The sequence below is a fragment of the Daktulosphaira vitifoliae genome, unplaced genomic scaffold, assembly GCF_025091365.1.
Source record: "Daktulosphaira vitifoliae isolate Bord-2020 unplaced genomic scaffold, ASM2509136v1 Scaffold_1, whole genome shotgun sequence".
NCBI lineage: Eukaryota > Metazoa > Arthropoda > Insecta > Hemiptera > Phylloxeridae > Daktulosphaira > Daktulosphaira vitifoliae.
Window position 1 is genome coordinate 4847960 of NW_026099572.1, and position 22976 is coordinate 4870935.

A 22976-nucleotide genomic window follows, 5' to 3' on the forward strand; every position below is an offset into this window, starting at 1 on the left:
TTTTGCTCGAAAACTAATGAGTTTAAAAAAAAATGTGTAAGAATTAAACTTATAGTCCATAACATTGTCAACAATATATATTCTATAATTTTTTTTCTATGATCGCTCATTTCTGAAGTAAGTACAAAACTACCCCTATTGTCCAATTTTCAACCCCGAGTAGGCACGGGTTAAACTTGTCTGATTGACGTGAAATTTTTTTCGGTTCGTTTTTACATGTATATAAACAAATTTGGGGGGTGAGACCAAGGAATTTCTAAAAGGAATTTTTCATAATCTATAACTAAGGACCACTCTAATATATATGGTGGCGACAAGATAAATACAATAAATCTTTCACTAATTTTTGCTCTAGTAAAATACACTAACCTTTTAAACGTCCCAAATTATATGCGATGATATCGCAACATAGAGCTTGGACAACATTTAATAAGCTCTAATCGTCTAACGCACAATAAATAGCATTAGCTTGTTCATATCCCGTCGACTTTTTAAATTTCGGTATACCAATTAATAAATCTAGAATTTTACTAGTTATCACAATTGGTAACCTATCAATGCCAGAGTCTCTTACATTTAATTGGTAAAATCTTTCCATCCCAATGCATAGTGACCTACATAGGAGGACAACTTTGAAAATTTTTTTTTAATAAATTAGGCCGTTCAATTCGCATAGCATCACGAAGAAAGCACCAGGAAGTCCTTGGTTCATTAAAAATTGTTTATCGGAAACTACCTTAATCAAATTTAAAGCATCGATATCAAACAAATTATTAAGATCATTAATAAACTCAGTTTCTTTTACTCTAAACGTTTCCCCAATTTTGTGAGAATTATTTTGTAAAAAGCGCCACTTGTCATAAAAATTAACTAACTTGTTTACACAGTGATGAAATGCACGAGTAGGAATTCGAGCTTTTTCTCAGAATATATTACACTCACGAATAGTAAATGCTGCACTTGCTCTTATAGTAAGATTAAAAATTATAAAAAACTTTTAGAACTTACCCAATGGATGGAAGTTTTGAACCTAAAATTTGAATAGTCAAAGACCCTATTAAAAATATTTGATTGTCATTTCGTAATACGACCGACATTTTTACGTACACTAAAAGAAAAACACAATAGGAAGCAGTTCAACTTAATACGCGACGTAAGCGACTTAAGTGGTATAAGTACGAGTTCACTATACCTATTGCGATTTGCAATAAATTTACGATTTCCAGAGTTATTTATAATTTAAAAATAACAACAATACATTAATCCAGTCATACCATAGTATAATCGCCATAATTTCACGATAAGTGTCGTAATGTACTCGATGATAACTAACAGAATCTAACAATAAAATTCATATATTTAGTAAAAATCGCAATATGATCGATTTATTTCATTTACAGCAATAAAACGATCGGTTCAATGAAATTTGTACTTATTATTTTATTTCGTAAAATTTAATTTAAACAATTTTCGTATGAAACATTAGGTTGTATCACATATGGTTCATCAAATATGATAAAATATTCGTAAATATGTCAATTTCGTCAATTTTACGAAATATTATGTATTTTGATATTTTTCTAGAAAATTAATGGATTTAAAAGAAAAACTGTTAGGATTTAATATATTCAAAACAATTAAATCTACAATTTAGTTTCAACAATTTTTTTTGTGAGAACGCTAATTTACGAGTTAACTTCTAAAAACTAAAAAGGTACGCCTTTTGGTCGATTTTCAACCTCAAGTCGGCACGCTTAAACTTATGTGTTCGGGCTGAAATTTTTTGTAGCCGCATTTTATATGTATACCCACAAATTTAGGAGGTGAGCCGGAAGAATTTTTAAAATTTTAAAAAATAAAGGACACTAATGATTACGCTTTAATCTATAACGTTTTTAAAATATATTTGGTAGTAATTTAATTTAATTAACTTATTAACAATTTTTCTAGTAAATCTTAATCATTGTGTTATATTAGTTGTAGGCGATAATGATCAGAAAACAGAAAGTCAAAATGCATTTATAAAAGAGATTCTGATTAATTTTGTATAATTATTTAGTTAAATTTAATTATAAAAAACAAATGAATAGTTCACAATGAAATTATAAAAAAACTAGTAATAATATAAGGGATAATAATAAATAGGTAATTACATAGATAGCACAAACAATATAAAAAAATGTTTAAATGTCTCACTTATTTATGACATAGAATATATTTTAATTCGTACCATCTAAAACTAGTACATTAAAAGTTTACAAGTATTAATGTTTTAATTAGTTCACAATCAAAATTTTCATAATTTTAAAAAGTAGCAAATAACAATTAACATAATATTTAGTAAATAAATAATAAATAGAGACATATAATAAATCTAAGTGTTTAAGAACATGAGTAATTTCAAAAGTAACACATTTATATTATTATTTTTCAATGTATACACCTAGAATTTAATGTATATGGCATACATTTATATATATTTAAATTGAAAAAAATTCACTCAGTTAAATGTCTATATTTTATAATCTTTTATAAATGAATTACAAAATAAAATATAAAGACTAATATTACCGATGAATAAAACTTCAATTGAAAAATGAGGTATAATATTAGATTAATTTAAACAACACCATTTTAATTTTTCTTTTGAATTATTTAGATATTAATATTAAAAATTATATACTCAATATTAATTAATATATTAACATAATTTTTACTTATTTCATACTATGATTACAATAGTAATAAATAAAAGGAAGCAGTTCAGTCAAGAAAACATTTAAATTATGTAATAATTATAATATTTTTGTAGGTTAATTATTATTAAGCGTTCTCGTCATTTAATCAAATTTAGAGAATGATTAAAGAGCTGAGTCTTGAGAACTGCCAGTTAATTTATTACAATCAATGTAATATTGTGATGTTAGATTATTCAAAGAATTTATAAACTAAAATATTATGTATCTCAAAAGGGTGCTACTAAAAAGGCATTCCAATTTTGGGTGAACTAGCTAAAAAAAAAAAAAAATGTATGTTGTGATTTGCATAATGATAAGACGTTCTGGTAAATTTCAAGTGTAAATTTAAACACTTAAGCATGTGTCTGAGGCTTTTATAAATCAATTTTTAACAATAATTTCATTTACTAGTTGAATATTTTGTAGGTGTACCATCAGGATTTAATGCAGTAGTTTCATTGACTGTTGATGGAGGAGGCATAGCTATTACTGTACTTCCCATTTTATCTGATGACCCAGTACCATTTGTTGAGGATGGTTGATTTACAATAATATCATCTTCGCTGTCTTCCTAAATATTAAATATAAAAAAAAAACATTAATATTAACTTATTTAACACAAAGATTTATAAACAGAATTAATAAAAATACAGCTTGTTTATTTAGATAAGATAACACAATTAGGAAAATAAACACACCATCAACTAAATACCCAAGCTAATTCTATAAAATATCATGCATATTTCTTTCTTCACTAATGAAAGAGATTTTTGTTTTCACTTTACCTTTATACTGCTTTTCTATGGACTTATATAATTATGTAATTATGACAATAATGTACTCATTCATTTATAAAGGTAAATTTTTTTTTAATTATTAATTAATTTGAATATTTAATAAAATATATTTACACATGTTTCCTTAGTTTTTTTTTTTTATTAAACAGAGAAGAGAGAGTGTAAGTTGTGCAGATAAATAATATGTAAAAGACATTTTAACTTTGTATGATAAGTACAGCGAATCTCACCTTTTTTATTGTATTTTCATTTGAAGCAGCTCCACCATTCTAAAAGAGAAAAAACACAAAAACAAGCAAATATTATATGCAAAATGGGTCATTACAAAAAAATTACTAAACAAATACAAACAAATTTAAAATAAATAACTACAATACATTTTAAAATCATTTTTATTATTTATTCAATTATTTTTTGCGACTTGAAAAAAAATTGTTTTCATTATTATACCTTGATTGTGTTAATAGTATTTTGATAAAAATGTATGCAAAATTTGACATCATTCCAGAAGTTTTATCCTTGAGATGTCCTTTTAAATTTTACAATAGTATTAAAAGAGGTGAAGTTGGGAATCGAACCTGGAACCCCGTGCACTGAAATACGTTTCTATTCACTAGACACCTCAATATCAAGTTATTACAATAAAAAAATTACCAAGAATGATGAAGGAACTATCTGTGAGCTATAATGTGCAAAATAAATATTTTAAAAGATGTAGCTATATGCAATTAAGTAACAGAGAGTCAGTATAATAAAAAGTAAACGAAAAAAAATTAAAAGTTAAGGTTAAACCCACCAGAAGAACATAAAACGAAATGAAAAGTTTTACAATATTTGAATAAGCGACGGCTAGGTACATTATCACAACTTATAAAGATTATTAGCGTCACCAAAATTCATTTGAAAATGTTTTGCGTGAACAATATCAATTATATCAAGTAAAAATAATGTAAAAAAAAAATAATATTTTTTAAAATCATTACAACATTTCTATAAATAAAGTTAATAAAAAAAAATCAATTTTACACTTTTTACAACTTCTATAAAACTCCATGTCCAATTTAAAATTTTGTGGAATTACTTCAAATCTCGAAATACTATATACCCAATCTAGTGGTATAAAAGAAAAAAAAATGTTTATTCACATTTTGTGTATGAAAACAGTAATTTTACAAATATTTAAATTGTGGCTAAAATAATTATTGTGGACAAAAACTGTTGAAATATTTGAAATCAACACAAAAAAAAAAAAAAAAAGATTATAAAATATGTTATGACACAAAATGTTTTGTACTACGTAAGGAGCCCTAACAATTTAAGATTTTTACTTAGAATAACTACAAATTAAACTACATGCAAAATATACTTAATAAAATTTAATAGTTATAGATAAATTTAAAGGAAGGAATTAATATAATTTTTCTGGAAAGAACAATAGTACAGGTTATTTTATTAACAAATTTGTGACTAATTTAGATTCTTATTATAACGATCAAAATTATATATATTAACACGCTTACATTTATAAACTTTGTTAAAGAATTTTAAACACATATTCTACAGCTAGTAGAACTTTTAGTTTCGACACGAAGCTGAGAAGGTATTGGTTTTACTATGATTTTTTTTTTTGTGTCTGTTACCACTTTTTCTTAGCTCTCACCGAACCGATTTCTTTCAACAATACGTCAAAAGATCACATATTGTATCTAGTCGAAAATATTACCCTCAAAAATTGAAAAAATTTCCCTCGTTCCACGTAAATTGGAGGACACGTCCAAAAAAATTACAAATTTAAAAATCACTAATTTTCCACATTTTTTAAATTTTCTTAACTTAAAACTACCATAACTTCTTTAAAAATAACCAAATCAATATAATTTTTTTTAATGATACAAGAGGTATTTACCTATCATTTTGTATATTTTTTTTATAAATTTATACTTTATCATGGAAAAAAAAATGTTGGACTTTGTTTTGTCTTCATGGTGAAAATGGATACCAAATGCTATTTTTGTGTAAAAATTCTCGATTTTGTATTTTACATTTTTAATTTTTTATGTTATAACTTTTTGAAAAATGTATGGATCAATACAATTTTTTTATGAGAAATAATATTTATATCCCTTTTTTATTCGACATACTTTATCTTAATCAGAATATAAATAAGGAAATAGCAGATCATGTAGCTTTTGGAAAAATCCATTACTTTTTTAAAATTAAACACTTATTAATGATTTGCATCATAGCGTTTTTTATGAAAGTGATTTTAATCACTATCAGATATCATTATACTTGACCCCTTTGTTCTGGGTTTTTTCATACAGTTTCATGCCATACTTATAACTTATGAGTAGTACTCATGCACTATACAAATATACTCAAAAAAAATTTAATGTAGTCTACTCATTGGTTAATTGACAGGTAAGAGGTAGCTGGGATATTAGAATTGCTTAAATATATATTAGCCCCCTTAATATGAAAATGTACTCTAATTTACATAAAATAATTGTAAATACTTCATAGAAAAGTAGTTATCCTTTGATAGACATATAATTGGTAATGTAATAATACCATATTTTATTTTTCTGAGATATTATACATGTATAATACACATAACGTAAATGTTTTATAAAGAAAATATTAAGACTTTAATAATAACATAATAACTCAATAGGTTAATTGAGAAAATTAATAATTAAAAAATGTTATATATTTTTTTTAATATCTAATATAAACAACATAAAATAAATATGATTAAAAAAATTTAATTTCAACATTTTATTGGTAGAAATAAATCTTTTCTACTTCATAAAGTCATAAATTTAAATAACATCAAATCCAGCATATTATTTTGGAGGGGAGGGTTTAATTTGCAACATTTGTATTAAAACTAATGCTAATAGTATAAAATAATACATTTGAATACAAAACGCTAATTTTTGATCCTTAATGCTTGAAATAATTTTTTGAACAACTATTTGAGAAACATTTAGTGGAACTAATATAATAATATTAATAATAAATTATTATGGATGATTCCATTTATAATCAACAAGGCCTAGTCTTTCAATTTTCTTTAAATTTTTCGAACAGGTTCCAAAGCTATGGTACCTTAAAGACAGCATAGTAATAATTACATGGTAACTTTTAAAAATTCATAACATTTTAAAAATGAGTTAAGAAAGTTCTAGTTGTTCTTTTTATATTTTTTTATTATCTATTTTTATAAAAAATATAAAAAAAATTAAAAAATAGATTTTTTTGAAACTTTTTACTTAAAACTTCAGAATAAAAAGCACCATAATTTAAAATTCTGAAAAATTACATTTTTGAATACATTTGATAATTAATTAATAACTTTCAAGATGGTGTCTTTAATATTGAAGGAGATATTGTTATTCAAAGTAAAATAGTGGTGTATTTGTGTTAAAAAAAATAAATTATAATTTTAATCTCATCAACTTTTATACTTGTTTTAAATAATTCTAATTTTTTAATCTTTATTAAAACCAAAAATTTTAAATTCATAAGTATCTTTAATTTAAAGTGAATGTTGAATTATCAAGCTGAGATTGCAATATGAAGAAGAGTACCTTTGGACAACATACTTTTGGTAAGCACTTCAGAGCTATGCTTGTAAAATTTACAGAGATTAATCTTATTTAAAAGTTATCGCTGAAGTTATATAATTAAAAAAATGAGTTAACGAATGTAGTTTGAATCTATTTAATAGTTTAATTTTATTTAATTAACTAGCCATAATTGATCAATTTTTATTATATAATTATAAATTATTTTTTGCAAAATTTAAACAAAATTAAAAGACCCAAATATTTTATTAAAAATTTGTTGATTTTGTATGGAATGGCCCTTATAAGAATCCAAGTATATGACGTAGCTAAAGGGTCACATAAGCACTGCTCCTTCTAATGAACATAACATTTGTTTTCAAAATCAATTAATGAGCAAATAAAATAGACCCAAAACATGGGTTTGTTGCACATATAAAATCTTTTCTAAAAGATTTAGAATTTTATAATCCTAGACATTTGAGCTTCAATGCAAAGCTGACAAGGTCTTGGCTTTGTGATAGCTTGTTTTTTTTTTATATTTGTTCATGAAAATTTTAACTCTTACTGGACTGATTTTAATGATCAATAGGTCAAAAAAATTAGTTTTTAATTTAGTTGAACCTATCAAAACCAACAGTGTAAAAAAACACCCTCCCTACATCTTAAAAATGGGGAGTCAAAGATGATCCTTGGCTAAGCCAATATTGGACGAGATGGGTTTATGACTAGCTTACACAAGAGACTACACATTACTGTTTTGAAATAAAAAAAAAATCCCATTTTTTGAAATTTATAAAAAAATATATTAAAATTATGTTACCGTAAATAATAGCTTTTTCAATAATTTATTACTGCATTTTAAAACTGAATTTTAACAGATTTTACTAGATACAATAAGCTTTCTTTTGGTATGTGGTTTATATAAATCCAATAAAAAACTGAAGAACAAAAAGTGTTTAAAAAACACAATAATGCAATTATAAAAAATGTGTTTCATCTCGATTTTTGTAAATTTTCCAGATAACTTCTAACCTTTATCAAACAACAGCAATTGAAGTGTACTACAATATTAAAAAGAAGATTTGTGCCGACAATTGTTCTACAATATGAAATCGACCATTTTGCATATCAAAGCAAAAAAAAATGTTACTTTCAATTAAGCAAATAATTTAACAAACATTTAATATTCAACTAAAAATTTAGATTATAGAAATTATAAAATTAAAAATATATAAATTTTGAAATTTAAAAAATTTGCATTTATGTTTTTTTATGATAGTGATCTAAATTATATTTATGATTTATGATAGTAAATTATTGTTACATATCATCTTATATTTTTATGTTCCAGCTTAGCTGTGTCTCCACTGTGCTGGTTATTTTTTAATGTATAATATATATTTTTTTAATGCAATTATTTAGTACAATGATAGGTGAATATGAAAACCTAAAATGGTTCATGCATTCAAAATATGCGTGAGGAATTTTTAAAAATAAAAAATATAATAACAATAAACTTTTTAAACTTTATTGAAATTAATATATTTAAGCATTGCCCATTGTACATGATAGAGGATTCAGTTTAGGCATCCCACAAAATATAGAGATTTAAATAAAAGTAAATATAATGACTAGGAAGTAATTTTCATGCAACACCTTAAAATATATAAATTGAAAATTGACACCAAACCTGAATTTTCCAAAACTTATGCCAATACACATTTTTTATAGAATGATAACATTTATCTTTGTATTATTGTATGATACAATGAAATACTTACATGTAAATTTGTGTAATTGGCTTGCTGTTCTTCTGATACATTTGGTTTGAATTTTCCAAAGCAAAAATTACAACAACAGCAACAGCAGAAGCAACAACAACAACCAGTTGCTATGCAGGATCCTATGATAAGTGCCTAAAAAGATAATAAATAACATAATTAGTCATTTAATTAGAACAAACATCAAATTTTTGACAAACCTTGCACCATTTTGATGTAACAAAGAAATAAGCATTGACATTTTCTTCTCCAAATTGTTCTGCAATATACAAGCCTAGAGATCCATAATTATCATAAATATTGCGTTTGCTGGCATCAGTTAATATTCTGTATGCTTTGTTTATTTCTTTAAACTATAAATTAATAATAAACTTTTAATAACAACTTTTTTCTTGTATTTTTAACAAATATTAAACCTTTTCTTCAGCTTCAGGATTGCCAGTATTTTTATCTGGATGGTATTTAAGAGCTAGCTTACGATATGTTCGTTTAATTTCTTCAGTTTCAGCAGTTTTTCCTAAGTTCAAAGTAACATAAAGAGAATCTCCACTTGTTCTAGAAAATATTACAGTAAATTAATACTAAATACATAATTTAAATGTAAGTTTGATTAATATTAAATTGATCTAAAGCAGCAAAGTTTGTATCCGTATAAGTGAATTAACTACATTTCACTTGAAACTTGTAGAAGAATAAAAACTGAATGCATTTGTGAAGTGAACTCTGTTAATTTTAAAATAATTATTAAAACTATCCTTACATACACTATGTATTCTTATCTTATTAGTAAAACCTACTCAAACACTACAGTCAGTAGCTTTCTATAATGAAGTTTTTTTCTAGCTTTAAATTGAAAAAAAAAACTAGTGATATACCCCTTTTTAAACTTTTTTATTATCATAACTTTTAGTTTGATGCAATGATAAAGTATTAATTTTATCACAATGTGTTTTTTCCCCATTACTTTTTTTCAGCTCTTACTTGACTATTTTTTATAAATAATAGATAATAAATCATATCTTGTTATTATTATAATCATTATCTTTTAAAAATGGAAAAAATTTATCCATTCCTTAAATTATGGAAATCACCCCTACAATTTTTAAAAATCATTAAATTTCGAAATTTTTTTAACTATTTTACTCAAAACTGCCATAACTTTTATAAAAATGAACGAATCAAAATAATCTTTTTTTTTATAAATATCTTAGGTATTTTCCTTTCATTTGGTATAGGTTTTTTGAAAATCTGACCTTTAACATGCATACAGGAATATATTCAAAATAGCATCTTTTATCTAAAATTTAATTTTTTTCAACTTAAGTTTTGAAAATGTAACAGAAATATTCCAAGTTTCAAATATATGTTAAAATTAAGATTGTGTTATATACTATAAGTATTATATCTTCTATATGTAAACAGCCCATGAAGTTAAACAAATAATATTATTTTGATGCAAAAAATCGTTTTATGTGGTGTTATTTTTTTTTTTCTATTACCTTGTCTATATTATAGGTCAAACGATATAGTTTTATAGAAAGGTAGGTAGGTATAAGTACCACATTAAACCCCTTTTTACAAAAAAATTTTAAGAAAAAATTTTTTATTATATGATTTTTAATTAGAACAATTATTTCTCAATAAATTCCATAAAGATAATAACTTAAATAAAAATGTATACACTTCTGAAAATCAGTAATAAAACTGTAGAGGGGGTCATATAACTACAATTAATAATAATTAATTTTAATGATATGTTTCCTCTGTCTATAAAACAAGCTAGTACTACAGAATATAAAATAACTATCGACAGAAGTGTATACTTAATTATAAAATTCAAAATAGGATATTTGAATAGAACTATAATGAAACTGTTCTTAAACTTTTTTGTTTTAAATTCATTTACACTTATATTAACTCAAGAAAATTCAAAAAATGATTTGGTATTCAATGAATTTTTTGATAATTTACTAAATCAAAAAGGCTATACTGATCGATTTAAATTATTTTTTAATGAAGGAATCAAGCAGTTTTCAATAGGTGTAGTTGATGGAAAAGATGGAAATATTGTCAAATTATCAGATTTTAAACGTAAAGGTAATGTGATCTTACATCCAGAAAAAATTGAAACTTGGTTGCAGTATTCATTTATTGCACCTCGTCTTGAAGTAAATTGGAAAAATTCTAAGTGTTTAGGTATAAAATGTCAACTATGGGCAATCATATCAGACAATGAACTTATTGTAAAAATAGCTGTGAAACCAGAAAAATGTGATGTTTCATATAGTATTACTTTGAAAACAATAAAAAATATGGATATTTTTGTGACAGAATTACCCAAGTTCATACCAATTTTCTTTTTCAATAGTGCTTTTAATTTAGTTGAATTTATCAATGAGCCATTAAAAGAGCGTATTAAACATCGCATCAGCCATACAGTACTAAACAATTTTTTTAATGATAAAGAAATAGAAAAGCTTTGTCAAATTGTTGATAAAATAGTTCATTGATAGAGTAAGTTTCTATTTATGATGATGATTAAAGATTTACAAATAATATTGTATAACAATAAATTTAATCACAAAAAATTTATTTTACTATATTAATTTCATTCAATAATTATAATAATGTTTTTATATATCATTTTACTAAGTATAACTAAGTTTAATAAATAATTAGATCTATTTTGATCCACTTTCTGTTAACAAAAAATGTAACTTTGTAAGATTATAAATTTTAATTTTAAAAACATATCCAGCTATTTAATGCATTTTTTTTAAAACCTCAATCAGTAAAAATTTTTAAATAAAAATAATTAGACATCCATGTATATGTTATTTTAACTATGTTTACATAATTATTAATATAAAAATAACAATTTTTGAATTTTGAAATTTGTCATTATTATTTTTTAAATAAATAAAATTTACAAATGAAATATCTCTAATTTATAGGAGTATAAAATTTGTTTTTATATTGAATTATACAGTGAAATAATATCACTAAAATGAAATATTTTTTAATGATTTTAAGTCTGAAATTATATTTTTTCTAATACCTCTTTTTTGATATTACTTATTTAAAATTTAATAAATTTATTTTACTTATTGAAATGAATCGTCTTTGGCAAGATAATTAGCAATCATATTTATGAACGCTTAGTTTTATTACCTCTTGAATGTTACACAAAAATTATAAACATCAGTCTACATGTTATACAATTAATTTGTATCCATATTGTTTATATAAATAAATAGATACATAAAATATTGGAAACTTATTAATATGTTGATACCAAGGTTATTGTTTCCAGATAAGAGTTCATCATCCCCATAATACAGAAAATATTTCTACTCTACTATATAACATTGTCATAGAATAATAGTTGCACAAACTTGGAACCTTCCAAAGTAGCTAAAATAAAATTTATAAATACATATAATTCTAGACTCTAATAATGACATTCCAATAAACTCGAGAGTACCTCATTTTAATTTTATCTTTATAAAATGAATACAACCATAATCATGATTAATTTTTAACCCAATCATTAAAACTTGAAGTATAAGTTTGTGAAATACTGAAAAAATTGTTAAAATAAAAAAAATTATCTCTTTAATTATTGATAAAAATTGACCTTAATGATTGTTTTTCATTACTTATACATGTTTTGAATTATTTTTCTGGTTTTATATAGTAACTTTAATGAATATAATCATTAGTAAAAATATAATAGTAAATAAAAAACTTTATAATTTAAGTAGAAATTAGAATACTATTTTACAGTTTTTTAAACAATAGACTAAGATTATCAATTTTCAATAAAATAACAGAAATTAGATGGCTAATCTGTTTATAAGGTCATTTTATCTGTGGTTACTAACTGACCATAAATAAGGTACTTTTTTCAATTGAAAATCTATAATATGAAAATTATTAAAGAAATAATGTTCAAAATTTTAAATAATTTTACACAAGAGCAATTTATTGTGAAAAAGTATATTCCTCATGAAATATTTGTAAACATAATATCATGTGATCTTCGACTTCTTCACAATAAAACACTAATGTAAAAATAAATATGTCATTAAATGCTATCCAGGTTTCGATATTACGAGTTGATATGATATCACCTATATAAAACATCACAAAAATCTCAAAATAAGTATGATATTCAAACTCTGTTAATAAGTTCGAAACAAATGTTCAGTGAATCACAGCTTTTTTCACTAACATGAAAAAACTAAATAAATAAATTATAATATCTAATAAATTGAAATAAAAATTTAAGCATAGAAGCATTATTGTATAAAATATTGTTTTAGTAAAATTTTTAATTCCAATATTGGACTTCTTAACACACACATGGTTTATTTTATCTATAAAACATATACTAAGCAAATTTAAAACTTAGGAAAAAAATTCTTGAACCTAAAAAAGTAATTTTTTTACTACAATTTTATTTATGAATATGTAATATGTTATATTATTCGAGTATATGCTGTATACTCCATTAATATTCTTCCTAATATAGTTTATATTAATGATTTATAGAAGAACAGAAAATTGAGAGTAGCTGTAAACAAGATTGTAATTTTGAAAATATAGCTAGCAGCCATCACCCGTCGGTATTTTCCTTGTAAGTTCAATGTTTTATTATTTTTCAAGATTAAAATGTTGCAAACAAATATTAATAAAACAAATTTTGGGGTCATCTATGCCTACCAGCTCTGGTGAAAAACTTAAAATCCATAGATGATAGGAACTCTACCCTAATTCAAATATTTTTAACCCGTTTAGTGTTATTGCCTTTTAAAATAATATTTTAAATCTATCTTAATATCTTTTAAGTATTTAATTTCTATTCACAAGTTTAAGTATTAAAACAAAAAACTGAATTTTAAGGAAATTGATAGTGAATTGAAGCTTCTATCGAGATCACTTTTGCAACAATATGGTGTTCTTTATGAAAAATTTCAGTCGGAATTCATTAAACTACTTGAATATTTAAAAGATCTACTTACGAAAGTTTTCGTTTATCCATTTCAAATGGGTGCGGTATATGACACAATTAACTCACAGTGTACAGCTAACTTGCTTATCAACGCCCGGCCTGCGCCGTTTCGTTATAAATTCCTTTCGAGAAGTTAACTTTTAATACTGTAAGTACCTTCTACCAACCATTCTCAAATATAAATACTATTTTAAAAATAATGCAACAAATACAAAATTTGCAAGTGAATTGCAAATAACTTAAGGGTTGAGAATTAAATTGGATGCACGTAACTCAACGATAATAGTTAATAGTTTTTTTTTTATCTATCTGTATCATAACATTAATTTGCAAGCGATCTTGAACGGCTCTACTGAACGATACATTAAATCGTATGGCGTTTTCTGCTTTTCACCGGTAGAGGGTAGGTTGACCCATACCAACTGTCTGATTACAGTGTTACCAACTTGCATAATTTTAAATTTACCACTGTCATGTCGGTGTAGTGTTAACAAGGAAGACTAGGGTAAAGGTAGTTTTAGTTATTATTGAGGTGGACAAAATGCTCATACACTCACATGTTTTTTAACTAGGCGGCTATTTGTTCATAGAAGAAAATGTGTCTGACATTTTTTTTTTAACTTATAGTATGTAACAAGTATTAATTTAATATATGTTTAAAAGATGGGATACTTTTTATAGGATTTGAAACCGTTTTTATAACATTATGATTATAATTATAGCTACTTATAGTATAACTTTCAAGGTATATTGCTTTTTTAATGGTTATCTTAAACTATGCTCTTAAAGCATAAAATTCGAATTTTGTAATGAAGAATTTAAAAATGAAACTTTTATTTTACATTCTTTGCGATTTTTTTATTTTTAAGGTGTATTTGTTTTAGCCTATTTGACTCATTTTAAAGCTTAATCATGCAAAACTTATTATTTTTTTCAACTTAAGTTAAATTTTTATACTTAAACGGGATGAGAAGTGAGGCCAATAAATTTCTAGTGATAAAAATAACAGTATCTACTTCTGACTTCCAGTTATTACTTTAAATTGTTAATATTTTCTAAAATACTGATCTAAAAGATATCATTTTCTTAATTACATCATTTTTTATTATATAAGCCAGTTAAGTATGTGTGTTTCCATTTTAAAAATTAATTTAACACTTTTATAGAATTTAAAAGATAAATATAAAAAATATTTTATAACGCTTAAATAGAAATACATACCGAACTAACAAAAGCCAAAAAAAAAATTATTATTTAAAGAAAAATGTGTGGTTAATGTTAAAAGAATCACTTTGTGTATTATTCCTCTATATGTTATATAAGAAAATATTCGTGGAGGGGCTTGCCCTATCAAAATATGTAAATTACTTTTATTTTTATTTAGACAGTTTTTAAGGAGAGAATTAAGTTAGATTATTCAAATATTTTAACATGGCAGTTTTAAAAGTTTTTAAGAACTTTAATGTCTTTTATGTTTTTTATTTAAGTCTAGGTCCTATTTATAACATTATATTCACGTTTTACAATTAACAAAAAATGTATGGTTACAACTTGAAACGAATTAAAATAAAAAACCAAACTAAACTTATACAACGAAATAAGTAAATACGAGCAAGTGTTTCTCAACACAAAAACTAAGTGAGACATTCTCACGTGCAAGAAATAACGGGTTAATTCCTAATGAAATAAAAAATTATTAATGACGTTTAAATATTGAAAAAATAAAAGATTGATATTGTTTAAATACCACTAGTCACAATTTTTCAACACCTTATTTTTGATATTTAACGTTTTTATAACAAACTTACTTATTCTCTATAGTGATGGATGAAATAACTAGAGAAATACAAGGAAAGGTGCCGTGGTGTATTTTGTTAGCTGACGATATAGTGTTAATAGGAGAAAATAGGGAGGAAATTAATCAAAGGCTAGAAGTGAAGAGAGTAGCTCTTGAAAAAAGGGTTTAAGAATAAGTAGAAGTAAGACAGAGTATATAGAGTACGAGTTTGACAAAGGAAAACACGAGGTAGGTGAAATGAGGAGATCAGTGACAATAGACGAGGACGTGATTGGAGAAGTGGAAAGTTTTAAGTATTTAGGATCAGATGTGCAAAAGAGCGGTGGTATTAAAAAAGAACGTTTTTATAATAAACTTAAAAAATTTTAAACCAATATATTATATGATATAAATGAGTTGATTTATTTAATATTATAAAATTAAATTATATTTAATTTTTTGGTTTAAAATACCCATGTGGCCTCGCATAATAAACAGTTATTTTTGGAAATTGAACGGGAACTATTAATAAAACATTTTTAAAAAGTAAAAACAAAATTAAAATATTATTTATTCATTTAAAAACTTTCAATACATAATTATTATTAATAATAAGTATATCAGCGTTAATATTGCTTAAAATATATTTTTCAAATCCTTTGAAAATTATTTAATTAATGTTTGAATAAGTGTAATGCAAAGAACAGAAAGATTTCTTTTCTACAAGAAAAATTTACATTTGTTTTTAATGTACATTCCAATTGACTTGTACATTATACATGATACATGTATCAAACACATTATGTGTTTGATACCATTATAGAGGAATTTGGGGTTACTTCGCCTTGTTGTTAAGATGACCTCTTTTTAGATCCCCCGAAAATTTTGGTCAAGTTTCACCTTTGACATAAAGTTAAAGATTTTTTTATTTTAATATGTATACTTCATCAATTAAAATCTTAAGGATGAGGGTGTGATATCTTACAAACGTTTTAATTTTCAAGCATAGAAATATCGTAATTTAACTATTATATTTTATAAATTATTTAATATTATTTTTAAACATTTTCAGTTAACATAATACTTGAATAGTTAAAGGTAACAGGTTCTATTTTTTGTTATTTTTCATATAAGTTTTTTTTTTATAAAGTCCGCTTACATAAACCTAACGATACTCTAAGGTTTGGTTATAGTGACTTACTAGTTAACTAGTTTTAGTTAGGTTATAAAAATGTATAATAACTATTGTATAGTATTAGAATCTTATTTTGGACATAATTGATTTCATATTACATAAACACACAATATTAGGTGTCATATATTATCTTCCCATGTTAAAACTACACTGTTAAATTGAACAGCTGTTCGTATTTATTAGATACGTCAGATTTACTCTCTCTCCTACACTGACTACTACCTGTATTACTCATAGGTTATTGTAGTCGTTGTTTCTGGTTTCGTCGCAATAGAGAACAAAGTGAACACTAAACAGATTACGAAGTAGCATTACGTATGTCAATGGAAAACCGATTGTAGCTCAACGCTACGCAGGGCCTATATATTTTATTAAGTGGTTAGACAAAGTGAACACAGTTTTGAGTTCCCTAATAATTTCTGACCTATTGTTTGTAGAGTGATTTTCAATTATTATTTGTGTACATTATTAATATTGGTCACCGTTTATTTGTTATCATCATATCCCAAGTAAGTCAATTGTTAGTAATTTTTTTTTTATAATGACATACCCGCATACTTTATCGTATCAAGAATTATTTGTGTGATCTGAGTAAATTTTTTTGTTTCTAGATTTCTGGTATTTGCAATTAATCATATGCAACATATCTGTTGTATATATTTATATCTCGTTGGTAATTTTAATTTTTTGTAATTTTAGATTAAGGCAGAGTTATGGCAACTAGGAAAAAGGTACTATTAAAAGTAATAATTTTGGGAGACTCCAGTGTAGGAAAAACATCTCTAATGAATCAATACGTTAATAAAAAATTCACCAATCAATATAAAGCCACTATAGGTGCAGATTTTTTAACTAAAGAAGTTATGGTAGATGACAGAATTGTGACAATGCAAGTATGTATAGATTAATTATTTCTAAGATTAAATAGATTATCTTGACTTATTGGTTCATTATTCTAAAAAATTTGATAAATACAATAAATTGATTATTAATTACGTTTCTAATTAAATAAAAATACCAAAACCGTAGCAACCATACATTGTGCCTAGGGCAAAGTTTCAAAATATGCATTTTAGTCCGGGGCTGTAACATATGTGGTGATAGGTAATTATTGATAATGTATTATTTTAGTAAATAAACATAAATTTTTTTTTATTAATAATAATTTTTTTCTTGCATTATAAAGTACTATCAGTAAAGATTATAGATCAAAAGTAGATTAGATTATAAACACCATTTGGTAACATAATATGCTGTTATTTTTGTTTAAAATAAAATTACTTTTTATCTTTGAGATATTAATAACTTGTCTTTATAATATTATAATACATTTGTTGTTAAATAAGAGTTTTCTGTATTATTAAATTATTTTTCGCATTTCTTAATTTTTGCAACTCCTCATATGTTACATTTAGGGCTTAGAACTATTTGACAACCCCCTCTTCTTGATATTTTATTTTTTGCTACCTTGAAAAATCTTTAAAAGTTAATTTTGTAATACTGCCAATTTGGTGACAAGTTTTAGTTTTGTAATCATTATAAATTGTGCAAATATTGAATAAAATTTTATTATTATAGTACAGATAATTCTGCATAATGCAATGTTTTATTTATTTAATCTAAATATCAATTATGTTATTAATTCAATAGAATAAAGTTGTTGATTTTACTTAATTAAATTTCTCTCTCGTTAAAATTTATTGTTTGTTTTCTAAAAATATTTGGGACTTAAAATGTGAATGAACTTGAAATCTATTATTTTTAAAATGGACTACTTATGGAGGAAGAAATTAATTATGAGAATTATTTATTATCTTATATTATATATTTATTATAGATTTATCTTTTTACAGGGGTATTTAATAAAAATGAAATTATTACTAAAGAATATAAATTAAAAATGACTACACTTATATTGTTGAATGAATGTATTTTTATGTATTCCTTAAATACTTTTAGATTCTAAGTTTATTAAAAAAATGTATTGATTTAATCAATCATAAGATGCTTTTTTTACAAAAATATGTTAGTGAGGAAATTTTTGTTAAATAGATATTTTTTTTCTTTACTTAGAGTGTAAAATTACCAAATATATTTCTTCAATGGTTAGATACCTAACTGCAAGAATATACTTTAAGGTACAATTAATTTATTTTTTCAGTTTATAACTCAAACTATAACAAAAGTGATAATTTATTAAGTGATTAATAAACCATAGGATATTTTATAGTTAAATAATTTTGTATATTATAAACTTATTATGACATGGATGTTCTCTGAATTATCAATCACAATTCATATCATATTTATATGATAATATTTGTTTCATTTTTGTCAGTTGAACTTTGAAATTAATTAGACTTAAAATATTTTTTTATGACTAGTTATTTATTGTATGTTTCATTGATCTTGAGTATAAAAACTTTTTAAAAGATGTTTGTTATTTAAATATGTATTTAAACCACATAATTCATAAGTACAAGATTTAAGATTGAAGTTAATCCATCTTTTCAACGTTGTTGCAATTAAAAGATTTTTTAGAAACTCCATTCTTTATACAAATCTAAGATATTAAAAATATATGTTTTCAAAAATACTTTTATTTATAGATACAATTTATCATTTATCAACTAATTTTCTAAAATTTCAAATTAATTATGTAAGGTTGTGGTTTATAGACTGAACAATATGTCTTTATGTACTTAATATTATGTCTTCCTTTATAAGTAGTTAAGAAACTAATCCTACAGTTTAGTTAAATGCCAATCATTGAAATAAAATTCTATGATTATAGTATTTAAAAACTGATGTTAAATTGAAGTTTACAATTTCAGATTTGGGATACAGCTGGCCAAGAACGTTTTCAATCTTTAGGTGTTGCATTCTATCGCGGAGCTGATTGCTGTGTGTTAGTATTTGATGTCACTTCACCTGGATCTTTTAAATCATTAGATGGATGGCGAGATGAATTTCTAATACAAGCATCACCTTCAGATCCAGATCATTTTCCATTTGTTGTACTTGGCAACAAAGTTGATTTAGAAAATCGTGCTGTAAGAATTTTTCCATCTTAAATTTTTTTTTCTATTTTTGACGATACCTCTTCACATAAATTTAGAAATAAAAAAGCCCTTATCCACACTGGGTGATAAATTTATCATTGACCACTTAATTTTTTCTAAAATAATAATTTGACTTTTTTTGGCTTATTTAAGTAGTATTTATATCTCGATTTGAGTGGTTAAATATTTTTAATGACTATTCCTTATATATAACTATAAGGGTACCAATTTTATGGGTTTTTAATAAAAATACATATTTTACTAACTTAAATTTAAAAAAATAATCTTACTAAGAAAATTAATAGTTAATCACAACTTTTTGACTAGTGTTTTTAGAATTTATGATCAATTTTATGCCTAGATAAGAAGAGGAGCGCAACACAGTGATACATCCACACTTTGAATCCAGTATACATTTAAAAATATTAATAACTTCCTATTTACTGATACAAATTTTGTTATCGACCAGTCATATTTTTTGACTGAATCAATTTTTATTCATTTATTCATCAAATCTATTAAAATATGTATATAACCATTAAAAAATAAAATTCCTATCCTTAAAATTGATACTCGATAAACCTAAAAAATATCTCATAACTTATAAATCAGTAAATAAATAATACTACACAAATATATTGATACTTTTATTTTGTCATATTTGTTTATTTTCATCAATTTATTTAAATTTATTATCATTTATACTTTTATAGGTGTCTTCTAAACGAGCTCAACAATGGTGCCAAAGTAAAAATGGCTTACCATACTTTGAAACTTCAGCTAAAGAAGCTATCAATGTAGAACAGGCTTTTAAAACGATAGCAAGGAATGCATTAGCACAAGAAACGGATATGGAAATTTATAATGATTTTCCTGATCAAATAAAATTAGGTGGTGGTTCTGCTGAGAATAGATTGTCTGGTGGAGATAATTGTAATTGCTAGTAGTAATTAAGATACTGAAACTTTAATGTTTATTTTGACTATCATATATTTTGACTAAAAGTCTAGTGAAAGTCAAAATATTATTTTATGGAGTATAATTATAAATATTTAAAAAGATAACATTATACTTGAAAATAGTTTATATTTAATATTTGAATTTAAGTTATAAATATATATTTTATTATTATTTTTGTTTCTACTTATACATTTCATTACTGCCTATCCTATTATATATTTTATTGTTTTATATAAAATTTTAAAAGCAATCTTAAAAATTTTGTTATAGATTTAATTTTATGAAATTTAACTATGTAGAAATAGTTATGTATTTGTTTAAACACACATTCTCTAAATGAGATTGTTAACATGTTATTCCTTTCATAAGTATACAATTTATTTGCAGAATAAAAAATAAAATTTCTTATTCTTACATCTTGTTATTTAAAATATGTTTTTAATAATAGACCAATGATTTATTTACTGCAAAAGACTGAATCTTTATTTTTTCTAAAATTATAGTTTTCATGCATTCTACTAAGGGGTTATCTATATTTTTGCTATAGTGTTTTCACTACAATATCTATTTATATTAATATTATACTTTCATTAGAAAAATTTATATTATACTCTTAGGAATAACGTTTCATTTATTATTCTGATGAATAAATTTGATGTTTACTATAAACAAGATTAAGAAGAATTTATTTTTTTCTAATAATTTTATGTTTTTCTTTTAAATTTCAATGTATACTTTAAATTAATACAGTTTTATAAAAACTAAAAAACTACATTTTATACAAATTGTCACTAAACTTATATTTATATTTAACTGATATTTGTTAACTTAAATGATATAAAATATTTTAAGCAATCAATTATTATTGGACTAATATATCTGGTGTAAGCTGATCATTATATTCATTCCGTCCATCATTGGCTTAGCCAAGAACCATCTCTTACTCCCTAACATGTGATAGAGGGCCACCATCCATTATTATATGCGTAACCATATATAATAAACCCAGCACAAGGTGGTCGCGGCACAGTGGTGACATGCAATAGTTGGAATAAGTATAATGATATCTGACTGTGATTAAAATCACTATAAAAAAACACTTCGATGCAAGTCTTTAGATAGTGTTTAATTTTAAAAAATTGGTGGATTATTCAAAAGGTTCATGATCTACTATTTCCTTATTAATATCCTGATTAAAATAAAGTATGTCTGATGAAAAAGGTATATAAATATTATTTCTCATAAAAAATTGTGTTGATCCATACACTTTTCAATAAGTTAAAAATATAATAAATAAAATCGAGAATTTTCACACAAAAATAGCATTCGGTAGCTATTTTCACCGTAAGGACAAAATAAAGTCCGACATTTTTTTTTCCATAATAAAGTACATTACATTAGCTTTAATTTAATCTCTAATTTAATAATCTCTAAATGGAATTATCGATGACCAACTGCATGGTAAGAGTTCTAGGTAAATAAAACAACAAACATGTTATTTGTAAAAGGGTTACAAAAAAGAGACATTTTACAACAGTATATGCCACACGTAAATGTCATTAACATGGAAGATATTGTGTTTTTTTTTTCCACAGTCCGGCATACTGTGGACCGCCCTGGAACTACCGTGAGGTATTGCTTCAGGGCGGGAAAGATATTGTCTGCCCTCGTATAACGCAACTGTCAACAAATAGCTCTTATCCATCATTCTTGTTTTATTTACCCAAAAATTCATATATAATTAATTTAAGCATTATTATTGTGCTGAAAAAAAAAAAAGGGATAGAGTAAAGACTATTAGTACCACTATGCGTATAGGGGTATAAGACTATACACAGGTATACAGAGGTGTTGTGGAGCGTATACGCGGGTATACGGCGTATACCCACTTCTTTGTTTTTCTGTTATTGCGTATACTTATAAAATCATGAGTGATACGCGGGTATACGGCGTATATCCACTATTAGTTTTTTTATTAGTGCATATACGTATTTATAAAATAGTTAAAGAGTATAGACTAAAGAATAAAATAAAAAGTAATACGTGGGTATCGAATATAGGTACGTTTGTCATAAAACAC

The 22976-nt window shown here is 24.3% G+C and overlaps 3 protein-coding genes across 5 annotated transcripts; 2 read left to right on the forward strand and 1 right to left on the reverse strand.

Moving 5' to 3' along the window:
• Positions 1–2795: 2795 nt before the first annotated feature.
• On the reverse strand, positions 2796–14270 carry LOC126895931 (dnaJ homolog subfamily C member 5 homolog). 2 transcript variants are annotated; one of them, XM_050668274.1, is made up of 6 exons: positions 13913–14270; positions 9305–9443; positions 9089–9241; positions 8889–9023; positions 3766–3804; positions 2796–3309 (listed from the first exon to the last, which is right to left on the reverse strand). In XM_050668274.1, exons 1-6 carry the CDS (start codon positions 13930–13932, stop codon positions 3139–3141), a joined length of 657 nt encoding a protein of 218 aa, XP_050524231.1. In that variant the 5' UTR covers positions 13933–14270; the 3' UTR covers positions 2796–3138. The 2 variants fall into 2 exon arrangements, with proteins under 2 accessions (XP_050524231.1, XP_050524232.1); XM_050668275.1 differs by lacking the exon at positions 3766–3804.
• LOC126895933 (uncharacterized) lies at positions 10695–11579 on the forward strand. The gene has a single exon (XM_050668276.1). The coding sequence runs from the start codon at positions 10754–10756 to the stop codon at positions 11396–11398; it is 645 nt and encodes a 214-aa protein (XP_050524233.1). The 5' UTR covers positions 10695–10753; the 3' UTR covers positions 11399–11579.
• A 2834-nt stretch (positions 14271–17104) lies between the features above and the next one.
• LOC126895934 (ras-related protein rab7) lies at positions 17105–21067 on the forward strand. Of its 2 annotated transcripts, none has more exons than XM_050668277.1 (4): positions 17105–17383; positions 17574–17767; positions 19709–19927; positions 20650–21067. In XM_050668277.1, exons 2-4 carry the CDS (start codon positions 17588–17590, stop codon positions 20878–20880), a joined length of 630 nt encoding a protein of 209 aa, XP_050524234.1. In that variant the 5' UTR covers positions 17105–17383; positions 17574–17587; the 3' UTR covers positions 20881–21067. The 2 variants fall into 2 exon arrangements, with proteins under 2 accessions (XP_050524234.1, XP_050524235.1); XM_050668278.1 differs by lacking the exon at positions 17105–17383 and adding an exon at positions 17474–17492.
• The last annotated feature ends 1909 nt before the right edge of the window (positions 21068–22976 follow it).